The sequence below is a fragment of the Dermacentor silvarum genome, chromosome 4 (assembly GCF_013339745.2).
Source record: "Dermacentor silvarum isolate Dsil-2018 chromosome 4, BIME_Dsil_1.4, whole genome shotgun sequence".
Classification (NCBI taxonomy): domain Eukaryota; kingdom Metazoa; phylum Arthropoda; class Arachnida; order Ixodida; family Ixodidae; genus Dermacentor; species Dermacentor silvarum.
The window spans coordinates 104,748,247-104,773,337 of record NC_051157.2 but is presented as its reverse complement, the minus strand read 5'-3'; the positions used below and the strand labels follow the sequence as shown (position 1 = coordinate 104,773,337).

The following is a 25,091-nucleotide window of genomic DNA, read 5'->3' as shown; positions in this document are numbered from 1 at the left end:
CATTATACTTGTATACGCTGGCGTTTGTCGCACACAGCGTTTCTCGTGCCATGGCTTCCATCCTGAAGAGCTGTCGCGAGTTGCTAGTGGAGTTAGGCGCATACTTGTGGTGTATCGTGGCCAGGCTGGTATTTGCACTGCGGTTTTCCTGGAAAAAGCCTCTGCCACTGCCAGCTACCACTGACGAGCTTCTGCGGCGTTCGGCTACATCTCTTGCGGCCGACATCAGAAATGGCAAGGTGAGCGGCCTTTTCAACGGGGCCTGCTTACCCCAATGGCATTCGCAAGTGTTCTACTGTTCTTTTTTTGGAATGCGCTCAAAAACACAGCAAAACATAATAACGACGCTATCGCAAGAGTTTTAAAAAGTTGATAAGGAGAATGCGAAGCAAAATATAAGGCGAGCAGGTATGTATTACAGATTTGAGCGCGTTCATTTGTCACCCCGCTGTGGTAGTCCGTGTATCAGCCGCGTGTTGTCGCATTCTCCTTATCAACTTTACATATACGACTGTAAATACAGTAACTATGTTTCATGTGCAGATAACCCCACTCTGTGGCACGTTTTGCTTTGCCCATTACCGATTGGTCGCGAAGTGATGCTCGCGCACGACTATACACGTGTGTGTGTGTGTGCGTGTGGGTTTTTACGACCGTCAAAGTGGAAAAAAAGTGTATGCGTGTGAAGTGTGGGAAAGTGGCCACGAACGTGTTAGAGGTACGTCTGTGGCTATATATATATATATATATATATATATATATATATATATATATATATATATATATACAGGGTGTTTCAGTGAACACTTTCAAAAATTCGTAAAGGTTGCTAGTGGCCGATAGCACAATTCTAGTTCATGAGGTGGTCTACTCGAAGACGCGGACATTGCTTGCACAAGAAATTGCAATGCATAATTGAAGAATTAACAAAAATTGACTAATTAGGTTTTTAACTAATTACTTAATGGCCCATATTGCAATTTACAAATAGTAGCCGTGTAGTTCGCAAGGAGGATCCACTTGGAACGAATTCTCGGGATGACAGCAGTTTCGAGATATTAATTCCCGAACTTTGCGGAGAAATGCATTGGCGTTCCAATTAGTTTCTTAACAAAACGTCGCTTCATGCATTGAAGCACAAAATTAACTGGAACGCCAATGCATTTCTCTGCAAAATAGGGGGATTAATAGCTCGAAACTGGTGTCATCCCGATAATTAATTATAAATGGATCCGCCCTGCGAACTCCAAGACTACAATTTGTAAATTGCAATATGGGCCATCAGGTAATTAGTCAAAAACTTAATTAGTGAGTTTCTGTTGATTAGTCGAATATGCGTTTCAGGTTTTTGTGCAAGTACTGTCCGTCTCTTCGAATTGAGCAGCTCATTAACTAGAATTGGGCTATCTGCCGCGGGCAACGTTACATAAAATTTGAAAGTGTTCGCTGAAACACCCTGTATATATATATATATATATATATATATATATATATATATATATATATCGTGCACCTGATGGTGGCCTGGTGTCCCGGACCACCGTCAATTGCACTGCACTCCTCAAAGAGCCGGGACGTGCAGTGTATACGATAACTTTCCTTCTGGAAGGTTGGCGCGGGATTAGCGAATGTCGCTGAAATTTAGTTTTTATCAACTGCAGATATTTCAATCTCACAGTAAAGATTGTAGTTTTTTGCGAGCTCGCACAGCAACTCTAAACAATGTTCACGGCTATGTAATAGCCATTTTGACCTGTCTCATTGACGAGATTGTCCTGTAGGTATCAGAAGGTGCAAAGAAGAGCGAAACAGTGTGACTGTCGATGCAGACGAGGAGGACCTTCATACCGGGCGCCTCAACTATCGTGCACTAAGATTTGAAATTATGCAAATGCCACGTAGCTGGAGAGAACTAAGGTAATGTTGTTTGCCGTCGGTTGGAGATGCTGAGATTATTGTTTGCATTCCGCCTGATTGCATAATTTGTCCTAATTAATTCATTATTCAACTTCTAAAATACTATAATTAAATTACAAGCGTCAATGAGAAAATTCTAGAGCGACATGAAAAACTCCAGATACAGCTTCTTGTTGCTCAATACGTGCTACATAAAAGTGTTTTTTCCGAGAGTAAATGAAGCCCGCGAATATTCGCAAAATTGCCGCGTGACTGGCCGCTCGAGGTACTTTGGATGCATTCGCGGGCTTCTTTTATGTACCACGTATTGAGCAACAGAAAGCTGTATCGGCAGTTTTTCATGTTGCTCTACAATTTTCTCATTTACACTTTTCATCTAATTAAAATATTTGAGATGTTGCATAATAAATTAAAACTAATTACATAGTTAGGCGGCATACAAAAATATAATCTGAGTATCTCCAAGCAACGGCAAACAACATTGCCTTGGATCTGTCCAGCTACGTGGAATATGCATATTTTTAAATCTTGGTGCATGATTGTTGGGCCACCCTGTATATCCGTCATATTGCACCGCGTGTCAAAGCAAGAAAACAAGTGTTAGCGTCCCGAAAAGAAGCTAAGAACGTATCAACCATACAACCTCTCAAAAGGTCAATCAATCAAGAAATAAATCAATCAAGCGAGCAAGCAAGCAATCATTTATTTAACGTGCCCAGAAACAACCCTTAGGTCTGAATGCGTTAAATGCGAAAAATCAAAGCAAAAGTGCAGAGTAATATAAGCAAAAATACACAATAAATAAAAATAACAATTATGAAAAGAAGATCTACGAACAACAAAACGCAAGGTAAATAAATCTTGAAGAAAAAGGACAAGAAAGTGCATTTGAACGATGCGTAGAAGTATGAAACAAAACGCAAAGTTTGGAAAAGCACGATGAAAGTGAGTTGTGAAAATTATAGAGATCGTGAAAATAAGCGTTGTAAAGACTCAGTACTCTGTGGATGGTTAAGTGTTGCTGATGACAGGCTGGAACATGGAAAGGTCTGCGTTCTCCGGTGGTCGTGCGTGGATTACGAATCAATACAACTGACGAATTCGGTGCAGTTTTGGCTACCGTGAAATAGTCGTCTGCACTCTGCAGCGAATTAAGCGTAATGACAGTAATCTAACAGTGCTAGAACAAAGTCTAGTATCCGTATTAGCAAAGCAGTATATGTTTAGAAACTTTTTCGGGACCCGATCTACAATGTGACTGCTGAATATAGAAATGCCATTTCAGACGACCGATGTGTATTCGAGTTGACGAAGACAGATTGTTGTGTAGTACTTGCGGAAAGGTTTAGAAGAGTTTAATTCCCTTGATAGTCTGCAAACAGAGCCCAGAGAGCGCATACCCCGCACTGCAACGCGTTTACTGTGAATACATAGGTGTAAGGTTGTATCAAAGAGTACACCAAGATCGTGGATCTCACCGACCTTACATAATGGTACAGAATCTACAGAAAAAGAAAAAGAGATGCTTGTGCTTTGCGAGTGAAAATTATGCCTTTGGCCTTAGCATCATTGCAAGCGATGTTATTTGTAAAATTCAGAAAAAAAGCAGGTCGGACTCCAGGATGCGACAGTCATCAACAGTATGAATTTCCTTTAAAATCTTGATGTCATCGACCCATAGAAGATAAGAAGAATTTTGAATAGGTGGAAGAAACGTCATTGATAAAAAATTTAAAAGTGTGATCCTAATACGGATGTTGAGGGACGTCATTAGCTGCCATGTAAAAGAAAGAAGTTTGGCCATTGACGTTAACGTAACATGATACATCAACAAGATAACTGCGCAAGAGAGTGACAATTGACGAGTCAACACCAAATTGCGTAAGCTTGACTAGAAGCAGTGAGTGGCTGACTACATTAAGAACTTTGGTGAGGTCACAGTAAATGGCGTCAGCTCTCCCCATCTGAAGAACCAGCGCGGCGATCTGCGTCATCAGACTTACGATATTCGTGATAGTGGAGTGGCCATAGAGAAATCCATGCCGATTAGGCATCAATGAGTTCTCGACAGCAAATAGCAATATGTTGTGAAAAGCAAGCTAAAGAATCTTAGACGTGGTACAAAAGAGAATTCGAGCGATAATTCGAGACCTCGGTTTTGCGATCAGGCATAAGTACAGGGAAAACACAAGCAGTTGTTCACATGTGAAGGAAAGTGGAAGTATTCAAATAGTTATTAAATATAGGCGTCACTACTGGGGCAAATATACTGCTGCCGTGGGCTGTTACATTATCGGAGGGGATGCTATCAAGACTGCAAGATAGGGACGGCTTCAAGCGCCTAAGGCCTATTCGCTGATGCAGATATAGATTTAGACAGTAAGATAAGTGCACCATTAGACGAATGAGCATGCTTTTGTTATTATTATTCAGTCTTCTGTGTTGTGAACCTTGTTTTTTGTTTACTTGTTTTGGCTGCCTCAGTCAAACTAAGTCTTATATGGGATCCTATGCCTCATCCTTGCAGGTCAAAAGTGTTGACCTCGTCTCGGCCTACATCAGGCGCATCCGGGAAGTGCAGCCCATCATCAACGCTGTCGTCGAGGAGAGATTTGAGGAAGCACTCGAAGACGCCAAGGAGGTTGACAGACTGGTGGCATCGGGGACCTTGAGCGCAAGCCAAATGAGCAAGGAAAAGCCGTTGCTGGGGCTGCCGTTCACTGCCAAGAACAGCATTGCCATCAAAGGTTACTTATTTGTTGCTGGCATGCGACGCCGGAAATATTCTCTCCTAAAGGGATAGACAACTGTTCACAACATCAATCGAGTTAGTCCCGCTGATGGAAAGGTCGTGTCTCGTTTTGATTGAAACGAGCACTGCTTTCCTCATTAAACGATGATTTATGGTTTTAATTTTTCCCAGTCGGGAAAAATGACGTTTGGCGCCCCACGCGGCAAGAACATTAAAACAAGAACATTAAAACATCCGGGGGTGCCATCAATCTTTTCGTCATTCGAGGCTTCTTTAGCTAGAAAGGAAAAATGAAAAGTAGATGGCCTTTGAAAAGGTCACGCTAGCATCCACGCTAACACCCTCGAGAGCCCACGAGTCCCTACTCCTTCGTGATATGTTTTCAGGACGTCCCGTTTACCATCCGTAGCAAAACTCACGAGCATTGCAAGGCACCATCCCAGGGACATCCAGGCATTTGGAAGCTTCACAGCAAGAGTGCCCATGGGCGAGTAGAAGAATATTGACACTGGCCAGTATTGTTCAACTTTTTCATTTGTACGATACTTGTAAGGGGACATACGAAGTAACGTTATACAATGCCAAGAAATTGACGACTTGAAATCGTTTACTGCTGCATGTAATAGCTACTGGCAACTAAATTAATGATTTTTGTCAAATTGGTGATCTGTCACGGCGAGAAACAGCGTCTAAAAGGGGGGATATAACAAATATAGCACAAATGGAAGTGGCCTTTGAGTTTCTTTAATGATGTCCTTTTTGTATACGCTGGTCTCGCCCACCTAATAACGAAGCAGCCGTGCAATCATGGCATATATTTCTGCACAAAGAAGCAATAAGTAGACTTTTCATTCCACTTATTCAATAAACACATTTATTATTAATCGCGATACGTTTACCATACAAACCGTTATCATGAAAACATTAAACATTTTGGTGAAGTGTAAACGAAACACACACACTTTCATTTTTAACACAAATATCGTGGTGTAAATGCAACTATAGGCCACATAAGAGTAGAACAGAAGTAATGTCACGCGAACATAAGATGCGACATGCTTAGCAGTGATCATGGTGATTGGAGGCAAATAGTGGAACTTGAAGACGGCTAGCGGCGCTTAAATGTAACTTGCATCGTTCGAAACTAACTTGTACCAGTTGAAATCAAGCCGTAGCATTTGGATAAACCTCACAGTTACGCGGTATCTGGTGCCGGGAACGTTCCGGGGGGCGATGGTGACGTCTGCTGAAAGTTTTCGAAAGATAGGAAGCGTAGGTACGAATAAGGCTTTAATAGTTCCCAGGAGCTTTAATAACCCCCCCCCCCCCCCAGCCCTCTCCTCCTGGTTCTTCGAGCTGTTTTGAGACTACCATGTGATCGTGAGAACTTTTTACCGGTATACGTGGAAAACTGGGAAGCTCAAGGGGTGCTGGGCGAAACCTCGAAACCTCCTGGACGACTTAGGAGGTTCCCCCGCAATCTATGAAAGAAAGCATTTAGCAGAGGACACATGCAAGACGTACACGCCTGATTAGCGAACATTCCACGATGACCCGGAGCAATCCTGGCACATTGCCTTGCGCATTTGCTTAGCGAATCCGCGAGTCTCGTCGAAAATGTGCGCAGCGCAATGTGAAAGCTTCTGAATCAAAGGAAAAGTGCACTTGTGGTGTACGAGGCGGACTTGACGGACAACAGCCGCCATTTCTCTTCAACCTAGCCAACTTTAGCGGTACGGTCATGCATAGCGGATTGGTAATGGCCGTAGTGTTTCGAATGCTGGGCTAAGAAACCGCGAGACTTCTGGTCCGAAGCAAACATTGCCGCTCGGACATCGGCTTATTTATTTCATATTGCGTAGCTGCCTTTGAACTAAAGCGTGACAAGCGAGCGTACGAACGAATAATCGGCATATGTCGTAATTTATTTTTGCTGTGTGAAAAAAAAAACACGATTTAAAAACTTGTCTTCTTTCGGCTTTCACTGCTGTGTGTGACTTGTCTGTTAAACATTCTTCTATGAATATAGTGGCAAAAAAGTAATTTTTCAACAGCTGCATTCTAAACTTCATAGTGAAAAACCCATCATGCCATTACCGCACGTCCCACCTATGTCCAATACATTTAAAAAAAACGAGCGCAGAAACCAGGGTTAGAGTTCTGACATAGGTATGACGGTGCGTGCGCCTGTATAAGTACATACCGCCGTCACTAGGACTGTTACGCACGTTCTCGCGTTCTGCATTTGCATCCGGAAAGCTCCCCTAGCATATGCGTTTTGCGCTTTGTAGCGAGTGCGCGGAGAAGGACGTTGGAAGAGAATGACAACCTCACTCTGTTCGAGAAACACCGCATCCATTCAGTCCGCAATTCAGCCGATTTCATTGCATGGTGACCTTGATTCTGGCCTTACAATACAATGACTGTACATGTCTGTGTTTTGATAGCAGAAACTGCATTGCATTACGGTCATGCAAAGAGGACCGGCTTTAACCGCTGCTTCTTGTCGCGAAATTTCTGACACCCGGATTTTTAACTGTAGATCCGTGTTTCTCTTCGCAGGCTTACGACAGGATGCAGGATCGACGTTCTGGCACGGGCGGCGTGCCACGGAAGATGCCCCGAGCGTAGCGTTGCTCCGGGCTGCCGGCGCCATCCCGCTGGCCCTAACCAACGTGTGCGAACTGTGCATGTGGGACGATGCGCTGAACCTGGTGGACGGCTGCACGCGGAATCCGCACGACACGCGCCGAAGCCCCGGTGGAAGCAGCGGTGTGTGGTTGGCGATTATGTCTTCCGGGGCAGCTTCGAGTATCGGCCGCGACGTTTGTAATGAGCCGCGATCTACCGTTGTTCTTTTTTGACGCGACAGCGTTAAGGGCCCCGTGTCGTAGAAGATCTGGCGTCGGCTTTGGCGTGGGCACGGCCGCACCGGCGTCGTTGGCGGAAATCATCATCCCGAACCACCCCGACCGCGCAGGCCCTCCGCGTGGCGCAAGGCGTTAGTGAACAAAATCGAATTTCTCAAAGTAAAATCTGTCAGAAAAATCGTAAAGTACGACTTAACCACAACCTACAGACGTGATAGCGTCGCATTGTAATTTAAATATACGAGAAAACATGACTCTCTTACGCCGAAACTCAAACACAAACCCCTCTTCCAGCATTCCTTCAATTCATACAGCGGCGCGCCGCGGTTTTTCTTCCTTGCAAAAACACCATCTAGATGGCGCTCGCCTCCTCGGCGGCCGCGTGTGACAAAAAAGCTCCAGTTTCCGGGAAGCCTGATAAGCAGCCAGGGATCTTTCAATGCTATCGCGTTCCACTCTTACAGGCGAAGCTTAAGCGTCCTCAATTTTTTCCGCCGTTGCTTTGAAGAAAAGCGTTGTTCACACACAAATAAACTTAAATTCATACGTGGTCGCTTCATATTAGGTCGTCTGAACGGCTGCTACAAAGTAAATTGCAGTGGCCCCTGTACAGCCTAAACACGTGTCTTGAAGGGACAATGTTGCGAAGTATTCGTGCTGATAACACACCTGGAGGCACTGCAGATTCAAGTGTATACGAGCCAATTCTCTCTCCAGCGCTTATAATACTGTAAAAGCCCTACCCAGCCCACCTTAATCTAACCCAATGCTCATGCGCACGAGGCAAGTAACGACTCAGATAAAAAAAAAAAAAAACATATTACCACATACTTCGAACGAGCATGCTATATAGATATTTTTTTCAGGTCCTTGCATATTGCTATTTGTACCGCGCCATGTACAGCTAAGTTCTGATGTATGCTGTGAGACAATTAAAATTAGCCAAGTGAGGTTGGAGACGCTGCACTGATATTCTAGGGTTATCCAAGGTGAAGTGCGGAAATTCGCAAGAAAGCGTCGGCGCAACAGCTCAGATCTACAGCTAACAGCTACAGTCGACGTGCTACGCTTTGTGTCATCCGCTACTGCAGCTACCTCGCTAACTCCAAGATTTGCGTCTATTCAATTCCAATATTGCGTTGCATTTACGCCAATTTTATTTGGAAAACGTTCTAGCGGCTACTAAAGCCTGTTTCACATACAAGCGAAAACGCTCGCGATTCTTGCCCCCGCGGCGCAGAAACCGGTTTCGAGCGGCGGCGGCGTCACTAGCGGCTGGAGCGGCGAGGTTCGGGCAAGTTGGAATTTCATAGCGGCGGCAGCGCGGCAGCACCGCTTCCGAACCAATGACGGTTCGCCTCGCAACGTGACCAGTGGAGGATTAGTGCGGGAAAACCCGCGCATAGGACGATATTCGCAGCGGGGGAAAATGCGCGGCGGCAATGCATGTGAAACGAAACCTCACGAAGAACTTCGCAGCGCCGCGCCGCTGTTCGCTCCATTCGCTCAATCGCGCTTGCATGTGAAACAGGCTTAAGACGAAACGCAGGCACATCGCTCGAATATTGGACGAAGAAAAATTGGAGGATGCGTAAGCTTCGCCTTTAAGAGTGTAACGCGATAGCGTTATCGGGACCCGTTCGCATCGCATTTTTCTTTGAGTCGGTTTCACTGCAACGCAGAACGTGGGAAAGCCAGCTTACAAAAACCAAGCTTATGCCTATTCCCTTAAAGTTGGCTTCACTTTTAAACAGAAGTGAACTGCTGGGAAGACGTATTTCCTAGTGGCAATACAAGTCGTCTTATATTTAAATGTGAGGGCCCTAGGACCTCTTTTTATTATTTGAATAATTGTTTGCTATTGCCCCGACGAGCGCGTGTCCAAAACGCATTAGGCAGGCCAAGTCTCAATTTGACCTGCCGAGGATGCGAGCGCCATCTGGATAAGATATTCGCAAGTAGCATATCCAAGCACGCCGCTGTTGGTATGGTAGAAATGCTGGCAAAAGGGGTTTGTGTTTGAGTTTCCTCGTAACAGAATTGTTTTCTCATAAATTAAAATAACAGTCCAACGCCACCAAGTCTGTAGGTTGTGGTTAAGTCGTACTTTACCATTTTCGGACGGCTTTCACTGTGAGAAATTCAATTTTTGTTCACTAACACTTTTCACCACGCGGAGGGCCTGCGCGGTCGGGGTGGTTCCGGATGAGTTTCTCCGCCACGGACGACGACATCCACGCCGACACCGACGCCGATGCCGGATTTTCTGCGACACGGGGCCCTTAACGCTTTCGCGTTAATATATACGCTGTCGAACGCATCGAAGCTTGTCATATCCAATGAGCGCAGGCAGATGGTTCACCGCCCGTCTTTTTTGCACACCGTAGGTGGAGAGGGAAGCCTCCTGGCAGCGGCTGGCTCCCTGATTGGCCTAGGAACAGACATCGGCGGAAGCGTGCGAACACCAGCCGCCTACTGCGGGGTCTTCGGCCACAAGCCAACAGCCGGTGATCAGCATAAATCGAGTTTTTTTAATTATTATTATTATTATTATTATTATTATTATTATTATTATTATTATTATTATTATTATTATTATTATTATTATGACTGTTATTATTGTTATTATTGCGTTAGCATTAGGAGTGTCAAAGTGGAAAAACGTGTGCGTGTGTGTGATGCCTGGGAAGCTGCTCACGTGGTAGAGGTAAAGAGGGGATGCGAGAGCTTTGAAGAGCGTGTTGTGTACGCATATATATACAGGATGTCTCACGTAACTTTAGCCAAACATTAAAAATATGCAAATGTCACGTAGCTGGACAGAACCAAGGTAATGCTATTTGCCGTCGCTTGGAGATACTCAGATTATTTTTTGCATTCCGCCTAATTAGATAATTAGTCATAATTAATAAATCAACCTCTCAATTATTATATTTATATGAAAAGTGTCAATGAGAAAATTGTAGAGCACTATGAAAAACTCCCGATACAGCTTTCTGTTGCTCAATGCGTGCAACATAAAAGTGTTTTACCGAGCGGGAAAGATGCCCGCGAATACACGCAAAGTGCCTCGAGCGGCCAGTCGCGCGGCAATTTTGCGTGCATTCGCGGGCTTCTTTCACGCTCGGAAAAACACTTTTATGTTGCACGCATTGAGCAACAGAAAGCTGTATCGGAAGTTTTTCACAGTGCTCTACAATTTTCTCATTGACACTTTTCATGTAAATATAATAATTGAGAGGTTGATTTATTAATTATGACTAATTATCTAATTAGGCGGAATGCAAAAAATAATCTGAGTATCTCCAAGCGACGGCAAACAGCATTACCTTGGTTCTGTCCAGCTGCGTGACATTTGCATATTTTTAATGTTTGGCTAAAGTTACGTGGGACACCCTGTATATATATATTAATGCTTAATGGAAAGGGGGCATTTCGGTTGCCTTTCTTCTCGTTCACATACATGTATATGTATTCACACACTCACACAGTTAAACCTCGATATAACGAAGTATTTCACTTTTCATAATCTCTTGTCCATAGAACACCATGTATTTATAACCTCAATATAACAAAGTGTGCTTATCCGCGATTTCAATATAACGAAAGTTCACTGCTACCGCAAGGAAATACCGAGACAATGCATGGAAAATTCCGCTGACGTAGATGGTCAAATGATTGAATTAAAAGCGGCTGCTTCCGAACGCACCTATCAAATCGCCCGTCTCGGCCGTGGCTGCACATGCATAGCTGTAAGCGTGGCTGAGCGCATACGCAGCCGGGCTCCTTGCTTTAGAGGCAATCTGCCGCGTGGGCCAAGAGTGGCCGTGCCGAGACGGCGTGGCATCATGTAAGCTATCTTTCCGCGCGCTTAGTATTGGAGGTTGCGTAATCTGGTGTTTAGGAGACCCGTTGAAGCGAAAGACAGATGAAACATTCGCTCCTCGCTACCGGCGCTTTTCATGATAGCGTCGTCCAAGTGGACCTGAAAGTGTGGTTGGCTTCGCTTAATTCGTACCACCGATGTGAAGATACCGACTCCCAAATTCAACCAAATGAATTGTTTTCTCATTAAAATTTGCTTTTTTCGATGTCCGGATAATTCGGAAAGTATTGCGGGGCCCTTCCGTGTAAGAAAAGTTGATCGCCGACTACTTATTGCTTGAAAGGGAGAATTTCAGTACAACGAAATTTCGATGTAACGAAGCAAATTGCCGATTTTACCGACTTCGTTATATCGAGGTCTAACTGTATATATATACACACTCCGATGGCCGAAACCTCAGCAAAAATATATGCCATAACATTCGTTTTTTTCTTTATTTTTTAAGTGTTATACATTCAATTGTATCGCGAAGCCCTTCGTCTTGTATGCATATATACATTAGTGCAATTTCGCGTGGTCTGCTCGGGGCCACCGCCAGTTTCACTTCGCTCCACGCGTGCCGAGTAAACGCTACTATTGCTATGTTTACCTCTGCCCTTCTCACGCTAACCTCAGGAGTGGTGCCTAACACTGGCACTTTGCAATGTGGTGAACACAGTTTAAATCATGGACCTCAAAGACGTGTGACGTAATGCCAACACATTTTTCTCGCACTTACCGCTAAGTCCCCACAATTTTTTTTCCATTTGGTAGCTTAATTTCATTTTCTTCTACCCACCATGGTGGTCAAGCGGTATGGAGTAGTGCTCGTGGCACGTTAGGTTCCAGACCTCACCTGTGCCATTTCGAGAGGGCTTGTGGCGCGAACGCCCGTGTGCTCAGATTTGAACATGCGTTTGAAGCCTCAGTGAATCACGATTAAAGTGGGAATCCCGAATGTGTCACCCCTGTTGCCGAAGAAATTGATCTACATATAGAACATCAATACACAACTAATTGTGCATTTAGTTACACCCCCCTTCCCCATAAGTGTCTATGTCCCCTCTGCTCGCAATAGAGCCACGAGCTTGCTCCATTCACGCTTTAAATGTTAAAGGAGAAGCTTTGCATTTTGAAAAAGTTAGCTTAAATGGAGGCGGTGATGAGCCTACTATTGTTATGTTGACCTCTGCCCTTCTCACGCTAACCTCAGGAGTGGTGCCCAACACTGGCCTGCTGCCAGATGTTGGGGAAAATCTGAAGCAGTTCAACTGCGTGGGTCCCATGGCCAGGTTCGCGGAGGACTTGCCGCTGATGCTCAACGTTCTGGTAGGAAGTGGAACCAACGGGCTTAGACTAAATGAAAAGGTGTGTACGATCCTGTGGCGTGCTATCGTAGAGCGAGCGAACGAGCTACGGTTCTTGCGCATATAATGGAGAAAACGGTGAGCAAATAAGAAAAGTACAGAGGGTCACTGTGTGCACAGAATTCGCTCAGTCATTTGTTGTGCTGAGGAATAAAAAAGAGATATTTCATGTGGAGAGCCTACTGCCAAACGTCCCGGCTACTTCAAAGCTTTGAAAAAGAAAAACGCTGTTGGAGATTGCAGACAAGAGAAGGAAAACAGCTTTTTTTCCTGCCTGGAATGATCTTTGTAGAACGAGTGCCCAAAGGAAATGTGCTACGGTTGCTAGCAGGCTATTTCAAAGTTTTGAAAAAAAAAGTGCTGATAACGCTGGACGATGAATGTACAGGAAACAGGAAGTTTTCTGTTTGCAGTCATTGCTCTTTTTTTAATGGAACTAAATAAAGGTGTAAAGTTGCGTACTGAGAAAAAAAAAGACATGTATTTCATGAAAAATCTTCTAAAGTGTTTCATGTAAACAGGGGAATGAGTAGAAAATTGACGCAGCTTTTATTCTTTCACTTCCGGCAATAAGTTTCGAACTACTCATTTAAGGCAATTCGTACCTGCAGCCTTCGAGATGCAGGTCTTAAGGAATTGCAGGAAAGTTGAGCCTCACGATTTCAAGAAAAAGAGGTCAAAATGGACGGGACTTTGCTAAATCAGTCACCCCACTGAGACACATACAAGACATGTCTGAAAAATAACCGACCTTGCTCTCGGGAGAAAAGAAGCATCTCCTGGCGTTTTCGTCATTTTAATACCATTCAAAATTGATCCCTTCTTCTCCGACTCACCCAATTCCACGGTCTTTCCACTTTTCGAAACAGTTCTGGAATCTCTCGTCAGATGTGTTGTTAGGAAAGCCGTTGCATTGCACTTGTTGTTTCCTCTGGTATTCAAGTGTTTTCCTATCAGGTGCTTTATTGATCATCGGGAGCAGTCAAAACTTTCATGGGGACATGTGCGCATATTGAGGAGCTGGCTGGACCACCGAAATGCTGTGCTTTATCAAAAAACACTGACTCAAGTGAGCCGCACGAGCAGGGGTCTTATGCTGGTGCAGCTGCCTAGTCTTCGAGCTCCTCAGAGGCACAAACTTTGGAGGCAACCGCTGCATTTCCAAATCGCGTTCAAAATGTCATTCGCAGAGTTTTGTTGCGTTCCACTAGCTGAACTGTCTGTTTCACAATTAACCGAAGGTTTCGTATTTCCAAGGTTCGTACTTTTTTAAACGAACACATCATCATGGATGGCTCGTTGATGGCTTCGTAAAAGCATAGCTCACTCTCCATAGATGTTTCACCTTCCCCGAGGTGGTTGTACCACACATTTATCTGCTTCGTGCCCATAGCGCCATCTTCAAACGCTGTTTTAATCGCCTGAATCGCTTCTGCTTCGCTATAACCAAGCTTTTCACGGAAAGTTACGCAGTACCTTTGTTCAATTGGCTCTGTCCTTGAAGCCCACTTAATATCGCGCCGAGGCGAAATGACAACCCTCAACACAATTCATCATGCACAGTAGTAGATGCAAGTGAAGGTGAAATTAGCTGTAGGCTTAACATGTCGCTGGCCCTCCTTCCCCGTCGCAGTGTGACCAACTTGAGCCCTGTAGTTTTCGTTAAAATAAATAGTCAGATACATTTCAGGAGGCCCTGTAGTTTTTATATATGTGCGCAATATCACGTCAGCAAGTGTATATTGCTCTTAAGTGAACGATGTCTATCCGAAACAAATGAAAACAATTTTTTTTCTGCAGGTAAATATGAAGACGCTGAAGCTGTATTACATGGACACGGAAGGAAGCCTTTACATCAGCCGTGTGACCACCGAGGCTCGCCGAGCAGTTACACGGGTAAGTTTTTTCGTAAAACCTGCACAGGTGGCTCCCCGCTCCCCCGCCCTTGAATATTTCATTTGAAATAAAATGACCAGTGTTATGCTTTAATGGGAGTACGGCGTAGTATACCGAGTCGCCGCCTACGACGAAAGATCCCCTAGACCGATTGTTCTGCAAAATACATTTTTTTACTGCTCAGCAGAGGGCTTCATACCGGAGAACTTCCTCCGCTGTCCATAATACAACCATAACACAAACACACAAACACACACACACACACACACACACACACACACACACACACACACACACACACACACACACACACACACACACACACACACACACACACACACACACACACACACACACACACACACACACACACACACACACACACACACACACACACACACACACACACACACACACACACACACACACACACACACACACACACACACACACACACACACACACACACACACACACACACACACACACACACACACACACACACACACGCCCACGCCCACGCACCCCCTCTCTCCACCTCCACCTTTCACGTCTTGTTCTCTCTCCCTTTCTTGGTGCGACGGAATCGTTTGTCCCTTAATTTTCCCATACGCATTGCTAGAACACACACGTGGTACATTGGTCTAGAATCAGCGGCTGACGTCCGAAAGTCATGTAGGAAAAATAGCAGTCATAACATTGCAGTGTATGCAATCCACGCTGGCGTACTTATAAACGCTGCGGCAGATAGTCCAGAGTAAGGAGTACACTATTCGAAGCCCTCTCGGTCTGCGTCTTCTTCTCTTCGGCGTCCCGGCACACACCACACCGTGACACAAATCGCCCGCCGTGAGAACGCCTTGCCGGTGCTGCCTGAAGCACACTTTCTGAGTCCGAGTGATAGACCTTGAGCCTAGAGATGCGTACAAGTTCAGTAACTGGGAGCAGTATGCACAGATGGGGCAGTCAATGGCGCACGACGCGATAGGGGCCAACGTAGCGAGGTATCATCTTTTCGCAGAGACTCACGAGTCGAGAAGTGGGGCAGAGGGGGACCCGGGATCCAGGGTCAATGTGGGCATTTGGGCGATGGCGATCATGGGGAGATTTTAAGCAGGAAATTCCCTTAGCTCCCGTTATCGGCGACCTTAAAGTGACCTTGAGCCAAAAGCCAGAGTTCTATCCGGGAGCTCAAACGAGAACATCCGGGCATCGTTGCGAGAACAAAACGAGATAATCCGCGCAACCAGCCAAAAGTCAAAAGAAAATGCGGTCTCTGGCCCCCAACCTTTTGTACAGGACCGCGTTATATACCTAGTCACTGCCCAAACAACTTACAAAAAATAATGTTGCTTCCGATTTCTTCTAATGTTTGTTCACAATATCACTCAAGCTGTAACTTCTAGCACGCTGAAGTTTTATTTGTCATTTCCAAAAGCTACGTTCAAAAGTCATCATCATCAGCCTATATTTATGTCCACTGCAGGACGAAAGCTTCTCCTTGCGATCTCCAATTCCCCTGTCTTGCGCTAGCTGATTCTAATGGTATCTTCGACTGGTCGCATCCATCCCCCGAAGCAGAGTCGTGCAGATCCGGCGTTCCCCGAACTCAGAGGTAGAGGACAAGCGCGCAAGCCGAACGTGTGACTCGCTCTCGGAGGAGGAAATGGCAGAAGCGAAACCACGTGACTACTGCTAACGTCCGATGTTTCGCCTATTCAAAGCCAAACCGGTGGATGCGCCGGTGGGACGACCGTTCGTTGAGCCGCCAGCATGCTGTGGCCTCGGTTGCCTAGGCTACGGTGGACCGTCGCCAAGAACGGCGACGCTGTGCTGTGATGACGTTGCTGGAAACGCTCTCATCTCGGCGACTTCTCCGACGACAGGGCGCGGAGCGCCTCAGAGCGCTCGACGGGGGAGGAGAGCGATCGAAAAGAACCAGCCGAACGCAAGGCGCACGCCCTCTTTCAACCAGCCGAAGACAACGCCGCTCGTAAGAGCGATCTAGAGCGCTTCGAGGCGACCAGTCGAAGATACCATAACTTGCGCATGCAAATTTACTAGCTTCATCCCCCCACCCAGTTCTCTGCCATCCTCGACTGCGCTTCCCTTCTCTTGGCATCCATTCTGTAACTCTAATGGTACACCAGTTATCCATCCTACGCATTACATGGTCTGCCCATCTCCTTTTTTTTTTCTTAATGTCAATTAGAATATCTGTTATCGCCGTTTGCTCTCTGGTCCACACCGCTCTCTTCCTTTTAACGTTAGGCCTAACAATTTCGTTCCATCGCTCTTTGTGCGGTCCTTAACTTGTTTATTAGCGTAATTTAATATGGCGGTCTTGGACGCATCTCGCCAAAGGTGCAAAAAATCCTCCAGGCTGGTTTCCATGGAGACCGAGTCAGGGGAATACAAATCATCTGGGCACCAGCCCACTCTGGCCTGCCAGGCGACGAGAATGCGCATGACGCGGCTCGAGGTTTCGCAGACCGAGACGACGTTACGGTGGCTAGATGGGTAGGTGTGCCGACCGAGCGTAGTTCACCACTTCTCCGCATCATGACGCAAAATTGGCGCTGCGGACAGTAGAACGGTTCAGCGGCGCGCAACGGCGGCTGCGCTGTGTAGACGAGCTGCGTGTCTGATAGTATCGCTTGCCTCTGATTGTATCTTTGAAGTGCGCGTTATAATACCGTTCTGAGCAGTGTAGGCCAAGCCAGAGTGAGGAACTTGTTGTTGTCGTCTAGTCAGAAAAACGAAATGCTGAAGTAAATTTTCTACCTTGGCAATCGGTCACATTTATTGATATAAACGCGGCGCTCCAGCCCATTGCATTAAAGACGTAAATGCATTTTTCCATGCATAAAACAATACTGCAATGGTTTTATACGGTATGTGGAACCGTGTTTACATGATATTTAGCGAGTTCTAATGTTTCAATTTCGAGAAATCCAGCTATTGGTTTCATTGCTGCGGCAGTTACGGTATCTAAATTGGTGCGAGAAGAATTGTGTTGGTAAGTGCATATGGTTCACTGTTTCATTGTAATAAAATAGAGTAATACGTCTTGGGCTAAATTCGCGAATATATTTAAAATACAAGAAACGCTCTCGTAACTTGAGTCAGCAAACGCACAAACATAAATAGCATAGCGCAGCAAGGCCGCAACGTTGGTCCAGGACATCATAACATTATTCACAGCACACGCCTCCACTTCAGGTGATTCTTCTTCTCCGTGTTGCTTTCGCGCGCCATGTTATTGCCCTTGACAAGAAAGTAAACGCGTATAATTGAATAGAATTTCACAACAACGTTTGTGAGCGCTTTCTTGTGCCGCTTACAGCCGATCAAATTCGGGGGATTCAGCTGCAGAAAGGATGCAAAGTAGACGATACACTGTTCCTTCGTAACTCATTTAAACTGAAGCACAGCTTGAAGGCGTCTTCGAGCGATGCTACCAGTTTTTTTAGTGCTTCAGAAGGGAGCAACAGCCCCGACCTACTCATTCTATTGAATTTAGTAATGTCTCTGAGCAATCGGAGCACTTGGTTCTTTGCAGGAACTTCCTTGCTACATAGCCTGCTATTTAGAATATCAGCCTAGAATCACTTTTCTTTTCCCTGTAGCAGCGCAGCGGTGCTCGATGTCGCAGGCGCTGAGCACCACATGTGCGGCTTGAAAATTTCCAACGTCAAGGAGCTCATGGACGTACGCTTTTCGGTGTACCGCTTGCTCATTAACGTCGCCAATACAATCTAGCCACCGTACCGATACTGAGCAAGCTACTGAGCAGTTCGGGGTGAACATTTCCGCTGTCAGACAGTGGAACAATTCCGCTGTCTTTGTCACAAATTTAGAGCCCGACTTGCAGTTCGGAGCGAAGCAGTAGGTCTCCTTGGTGGTCTTGATTGGGGGAGCAACGCCGCCGCTAATCTCGCCGGTCATTTTTCCGACCTGGAACATTCCACATCGCTTAGGAACTTACAAACAGTACGAGAGATGCGGAGCTCTTCACCTTTGAAACTGACACGAACAGACGACATACAACTATTCCAATACGGGCTTTATTATTATTATATTTTTTTTGCTCGCCGCCAGTCCGCCAGCCCCCTGTAGCAGACGACGCGCGCTGCGGAACCGTTCTACTGACCGCAGCGCCTATTTTGCGTCATGACGCGGAGAAGCGGTGAACTACGCTCCAGAGGCGTCGGTCGGCACACCTACCCATCTAGCCACCGTAACGACGTCACCAACACCGACACGGACGCATTCGCAATCCGCCGGTCGGGCAGACATAGGCTGGTTTCCTTTAGGAAAATCATAGATCATTACAGACTAGCCAGGGCTAGATACCCGGCAGCACATTACTCGTTAAACAAGTGGCAATTGGTGGCTAGGCGGCTAATACAAACCAACACATTCCCCACCCCCATTGCCTTAATTCAGTCACTATCACCCAGACGTATACACAGACATGTTTAAGCATTTCAACAACTAAGCAGATCTTCAACACATAATCTGGGCATGCCCAAAGAACCAATATAATAACTATAACTGGTCAAAAACACAACAACCAAGCTTAATAATAAGACATGAGGAGCAATTGTGTTGCAATTGTGTCTTATGTTGTTGCATTTCTTTTCCTGGATCTTGACTTATGATTTATTTGTGAATGGATTAATGATTACTTTTGGAATTACGTTGGATGTTTCCAACGGACCTTTACTTGTATATTGTATGCCCACCCTGCTAAGGTCTTGTATAAGATCGCAGTATCAATAAATAAAATAAAAATAAATAAAAATGGGAGACCGTGCTGCTCAGCTCGGACCCGGATGTTCAAGCAAGAGTAGTCCAAATGGCTGAAGACGCGCAGGGGCTGCCGGCCGCCGTCTAAAGGGGAGACGGGGGAGGCTCCTAGTCATTACCCCCTCCTCTAACCACATTTTGGGCAAAATGAAGTTATTTCTCTCTCTCTCTTAACTTGTTCTCGAGCTTCTTTGTTAACCTGCAAGATACTGCCCCATATGTTAGCACGGGTAGAATGCAATGATAGTACACTTTTCTTTTCTACGACAGTGGTAAGGTCCCAGTCAGGATTTTACAATGCCTACCGTATGCGCTCCAACCCAAATTGATTCTTCTGTAAATTTCCTTCTCATGATCAGGGTCCCCTGTGAGTAATTGACTAAGATAAACGTACTCCTTTACCGACTCTAGAGGCTGACTGGCGATAGAGCGCACCATACACTTGATTGTCATTCTTTGGCGTTGAGACAGGGTCGCCTGTGCTCTATTGAACGCCAACAGTCCGTGAGTTGTGAGCGGTCCGCGATAAGAAGAAAAAGTAGCGACAGACACTTAGCGCGCTGCACTGTTGGAAGAAGAAAAGCGGTTGAAGGCGGCTGCACCACAGGCAGCAAAAGATACCATATTACAGGAGAGCCAGCATTTGTTTTACTAGTCTGAGATGCCAGAAGACGATCATGGGCGATGCAGCTTCCTGCGTCGGCGAGGCCAATAGCGTCATGAGCACTGGAGCACGTAAAGAATGTATCAGCATACAGGAAGCAAGCAGTCCAAGAGTCAAAGCGACTCGTGGCCATACGGGAAATAGAAGGGTAAATAAACCTCAGTGTTGCGGCGCGAAGAGTTATATAAGCAAAGCTGAGAAAGAGCAATGCAAAGTCCTAATACGGTCGTCTTCCGATACATACATAGCGAGCAAGTCGTTAATCACATGGTTGACGCAGTCAGTGAGCCCGTTTGTTTGTAAACGATAAGCCGTCATGAACTGCCGATGAGTGGAGAAGGAATGAAAGGAGAACGCCAACGACTTTCGGGAGAAAGCGGCGGCAGTGAGAGAGAGAAAGCGAAGAGAGGAAAGGCAGGGAGGTCAACCAGACGAACGTCCGGTTTGCTACCCTACACAAGGGGTAAGGAAAAGGGGAATAAAAAGAGGAAGAGAATGAGCATTGTGTGTGCAGCGGAGCACCATGACACCAAAGTCAAGTCCCATAGCTGGCGATGTGCGTTGTAGACATCCGACATGAACCAAGGGCCAGTGGTCGTTGCCTGAATAGGAGGCTGCGGGTGAGCGATGGGGCTTACTCGAGACTTGTAAGCACTGGACTAAGAGCATCCAGTACTTGCACTGCACTTCGCGCTGACGGAGTATGCAGCTTGCTTAAGCGTATACGAAGGGTATTTACAAGGGACCGAAGCATCACAACCACTTGCCCGACTTCGGGAAATTTATCGGAAGTCGGCATTGTGGACTCTACCGCGGTGCACTGTATCCTTTGGTGTGACTGTGGTGCCGGCTGTGGCATCGGTTGTGGCTCCGGCTGTGGCGTCAACTGTGGCGTCGGCTGTGGCCATGGCTGTGGCTTCGGCTGTGGCTTCGGCTGTGGCTTCAGCTGGGGTATTCGCTGTGGCTTCGGTTGAGGCTTCTGCTGTGGCGGCGGCTGGAGTTTGGTAGCGCGGGCCAGGCTTCAGTATTAGTGTTGTCCGGCACGACCTTGTCAGAGTTAGACTCAACTCCGCCAGGCCTAGGGGGCAGAGGAGGAGGTGTTGTCGGATGTGCCGCGCTCGTCATAGAGGATTTTTCGTTCTTTGAAGTCCGACGGCGTCGGTATCGTCGCTTTCTAATGGCCGCAACAGCTTCCCGACGAGACGAACGGTTTCTTTCCATCTGCTTCAAGACCGTCCTTTCTTTCCTCATTTTAGGGCAGACCTTTGAGGTAGCATCATGGGACCCAATGCAATTGGGGCATTTGAGCACTGTGGCTACAAAGGAGTCTGCAGCGTGGGGCTGTGCGCAGCGCGAGCAAACTCTCGTGTTCTCGCACACAGCGCTCACGTGTCCCAGCCTCAGGCAGTTGCGGCATTGGAGTGGTCTTTGGATAAATGGACGCACGGGGTGTCTAAAGTGGCCCACCTTGACGTGTGAGGGAAGAGATTCACCCTTGAAAACCACCTTCACACAGCGGGTTGTGCCGAGTCGAGACACATGAGTGATGGCGCAGCCATCAACGGCTGGCTTAATTAAAATCGGCAAGTTGGCGCTGGAGATGGAGACGTCCACGTCGCTATTGACACTAGTAGTGGTATCACTGTCCAGAGGAATGCACGAGCGGACCTTCATGCCGCCAAGTTCCGTAAGTTTGCTGAAAGTGATCCGTGCCGTCTCATGTATGACGTCAACAGTCAAGACATTTTTTCGTGTGTTGACTCTGCCATCCGTGACTTGGTTTGGCGCTACCGCTTCGAGAAGTACCGAGACAGACTGTCTGTTGAGTCGCCTCAGGTTGTCGGTAGCGAGTTTTGGTATAAATAGAACTGTACTGACTGCGCTATTTTGAGTTAGTCCTGCAATCGACGTGCTTGAAGACAGGTAAGCCCTGGTGTTTCTTCGTTTCGCCTTGCGGCTCCTCTCAAGCTGAAAGTCGTCATTGGAGAAGTCCTCACTGCTGAGCGAGTAGACACTGGTATCGTCGCTGTCGGTGACGCTCTGGAGGCCGGTCTGCTTCCTACACGCAGCCACCGCTGAAGTCGCCATCCCCAGCAGAGGTGCGGGACGTCAACTTGCATCCGTGCAACAATCCATGACGGCTACCCGGAGATTTACAGAGTAATCAGGCAAAAACAGCAGAGCTAGAGAAGTAGGGCTCTGGCTCACAGAAAGAAGGAGCACCGTGATGTGAGTATAACGCCGCGAAGAACATCGTCGACTTCGGTGGTGCAGCTCATGGGGTGCGCCCGCGTGATAGCGAAGCGATTCACATACTCAGTGACGACGGCAATCCGTTGCTTGCCAAAGATTGACTTCGGGAAAGGTCCAAACAGGTACAGCCCCACGCGGAAGAAAACGGATCGTTGGAAATGTCTATACGCTACAGCAATCCAGCTGGAAGCAACGAAAGTTTCTTGTGGCGTCGGCAGCACTAACAGGTCGCAACGTATCGTTGAACAGAGCGGTAAAAGCCAGGACAGAAGAAACATCGACGGAAGGTCGAGCGGCGCCTTCCAACAAGTGGCGAGCTGTGGGGGCGTCCTGAAGCTGCGGGAGCACTTCGGAGGATATACGCGTTCGGGAACGACGCCAAGAAGTTTGGTGCCATCGGGATGCAAGTTGCGCCTGTACAGCACACAGTGTTTTTAAAGGAAGAGACGGAGAGTAGGATCCGGGTGTGGAGCGGTTAGGCGATCGATACCTTATTGTAAAGTAGGTTCGCGACGCTGGTCAACGGCGACGTTGAGAAAGTCCGCAAGGGACTGAATGTGGGCGTCGGTATCGTCGTCGATGTGATCAAGCTGGCAAGCTGGATGACGGCACTCACAGTCGGCTTCCTGGTGTAATCTGTCTCTCTGAGCATAGAAAACGAGTATTCTGGCAATCGTTAGGCTCAGCAGCCGAGGTGTCCCACGCAGTCATCGAGTGAGGACATCCGTGATTAGCCCCGTTTTCATTACAGAATCTCCGGTATCGGCCCAGTTTAGTACCACACCGTCTTCGGGGATCGGCCCACTTCACTTGAGAAACCAACCTGAGCAGACGACCCAGTTCATGGCAAGGAAGGCTAAGAATGACTGTCTTAAACAATGGAATCATGGCCTTGAAGGCGCGTATTTATTTTCAATGAGGACCTTTACGGGCAATTTATTGTTTCGTCGCATAATTACGTAGAGAACAGAGCTAGACATCGTATCATATCAGTAGATGTAATACAGGTAGTTATACGTATAAGCTGGTTCGTTTTGTGTGTGCTGTTGTGTCGCTGTCTTCTCGTCTCTCATCCTATGAGAGAGAGGCTTAGCGTATACTCGGTTAGAAGACAAATGAACATGAAATCCCGCGAGAAAGACAGATAATGATATTCCTTCAGTATTGTACAATGACGAATAAAGTGCCGCGCGGTACTTTTTCATGTTTTGCGGGCTTTCTTTCAGACTTGCAAAACAAATTATGTAGCGCTAATTGAGCAACGGAAAGTTGGGTAAGGAATATTTCAGGATGCTCTGCAATTTTCTCATCAATAATATTGCTCTGAAGATATACTTGAGAAGTTGCGTAAATAATAATTAATAATTATGTAATTAGACAAGATACAGAAATAGTCTGACTTGCTGAAGCAACGGCAAACAAACAACATAATCTTGGTTCTGTCCAGCTACGTCGCACTTGCATACTTAAAAAAATTTGGCACAAATTACGCGGGACACATGGTATATGTGGCAATGCGCCTCCTTCGGAAGCGGCCCAAATTACCCAGTGCACTATATTCGGCATCGATTCAGGTCGTAATGGTAGAGGATCTAATGATTTATCGCGGGAGCACAAGGAATCAGTCGTCATGCAATCGTCTGCGCTAGTGCCATCGTCCCCTTATTGTTGTCGTCACAGACACACACTTGCCTCAGACACACAATTGTTCGACTTACATGGCCATGCTAGTGACACTGTTGGGAACCAAGCGACCATGCAACGTATCCAGCAACCTGCAAAATGCATCGCATTTGTGGGATTTGCCCAATTGTTCTTTCTTTTTTTTTCTGGTATACAAAAATTTTCTGTCTCTTGTTGCCTCTCATCCATTTCGTTTTTTTTTTAGTAATCGAAATAGCGGAAACTACATTTTACGACGCTTCTTGTCGCTATGATCAACATGTACAGGTCACCCAGTACCTCAAGGCGGAGCACGGACTCGAACCTCAGCGGCTGTACATGCCCGAGATGAGATTCGCCATGTTCATGTGGTACAAGGTCGCCGACGCGATGGACGACAAGCCACTGGCCGAGATGTTCAGACCCGGTGGCTTCAACACGCTCGTCGAACTGCTTCGCTACCTGGTGGGAGTTGGCCGGCACACCCTGGCAGCATTGGCCGCGTGCACCATTATGAGAGCTTGCCGCTTCGGTTCGAAGCAGAAGGCTGAAGCGTACATCGCCTCTTTGAATAGCGCCCGCGACAGGCTCGAAGAGGCGCTAGGAGACAATGGAGTGCTCATTCTGCCCGCAGCAGTGAGCGCTGCCCCGTTCCAGAATCAGGACTTGTTGTTCTTAGATTCGTCGTGCATGACGGCTCTTTTCAATTGGTTCAAGGTGCCCGCCACGGTGTGCCCCGTAATGCGGTCCGCGCAGAAATTGCCCCTGTGCGTGCAGGTAGTGGCGAAGAGGGGAAACGACAGGCTATGCCTGGCTGTCGCCAGGGAGATCGAGAACCGCTTTGGCGGGTGGCCTGATCCTTCGACGAAAATGCAAGGGCGGGTCTGACGTGCTCTTAACGACACTTTATAACAGCATTTGTAGTTTTCTGTTCTGTGTATGTTTTTTTTTTATCGCGGGAAATCAGAAACTACTATGTACAAAGCATTTGGCATTTTAATAAATGACGTTTCACATCCGCGTTGAGAAAATA

At 46.7% G+C, this 25,091-nt stretch overlaps 1 protein-coding gene across 1 annotated transcript; it reads left to right on the top strand.

The window, feature by feature from the left end:
- LOC119450465 (fatty-acid amide hydrolase 2-A) lies at nucleotides 1-25,091 on the top strand. Its single transcript, XM_037713909.2, has 7 exons — nucleotides 1-239; nucleotides 4,445-4,664; nucleotides 7,232-7,441; nucleotides 9,927-10,046; nucleotides 12,618-12,772; nucleotides 14,572-14,667; nucleotides 24,347-25,091. The coding sequence occupies exons 1-7, from the start codon at nucleotides 51-53 to the stop codon at nucleotides 24,944-24,946; spliced, it is 1,590 nt and encodes a 529-aa protein (XP_037569837.1). The 5' UTR covers nucleotides 1-50; the 3' UTR covers nucleotides 24,947-25,091.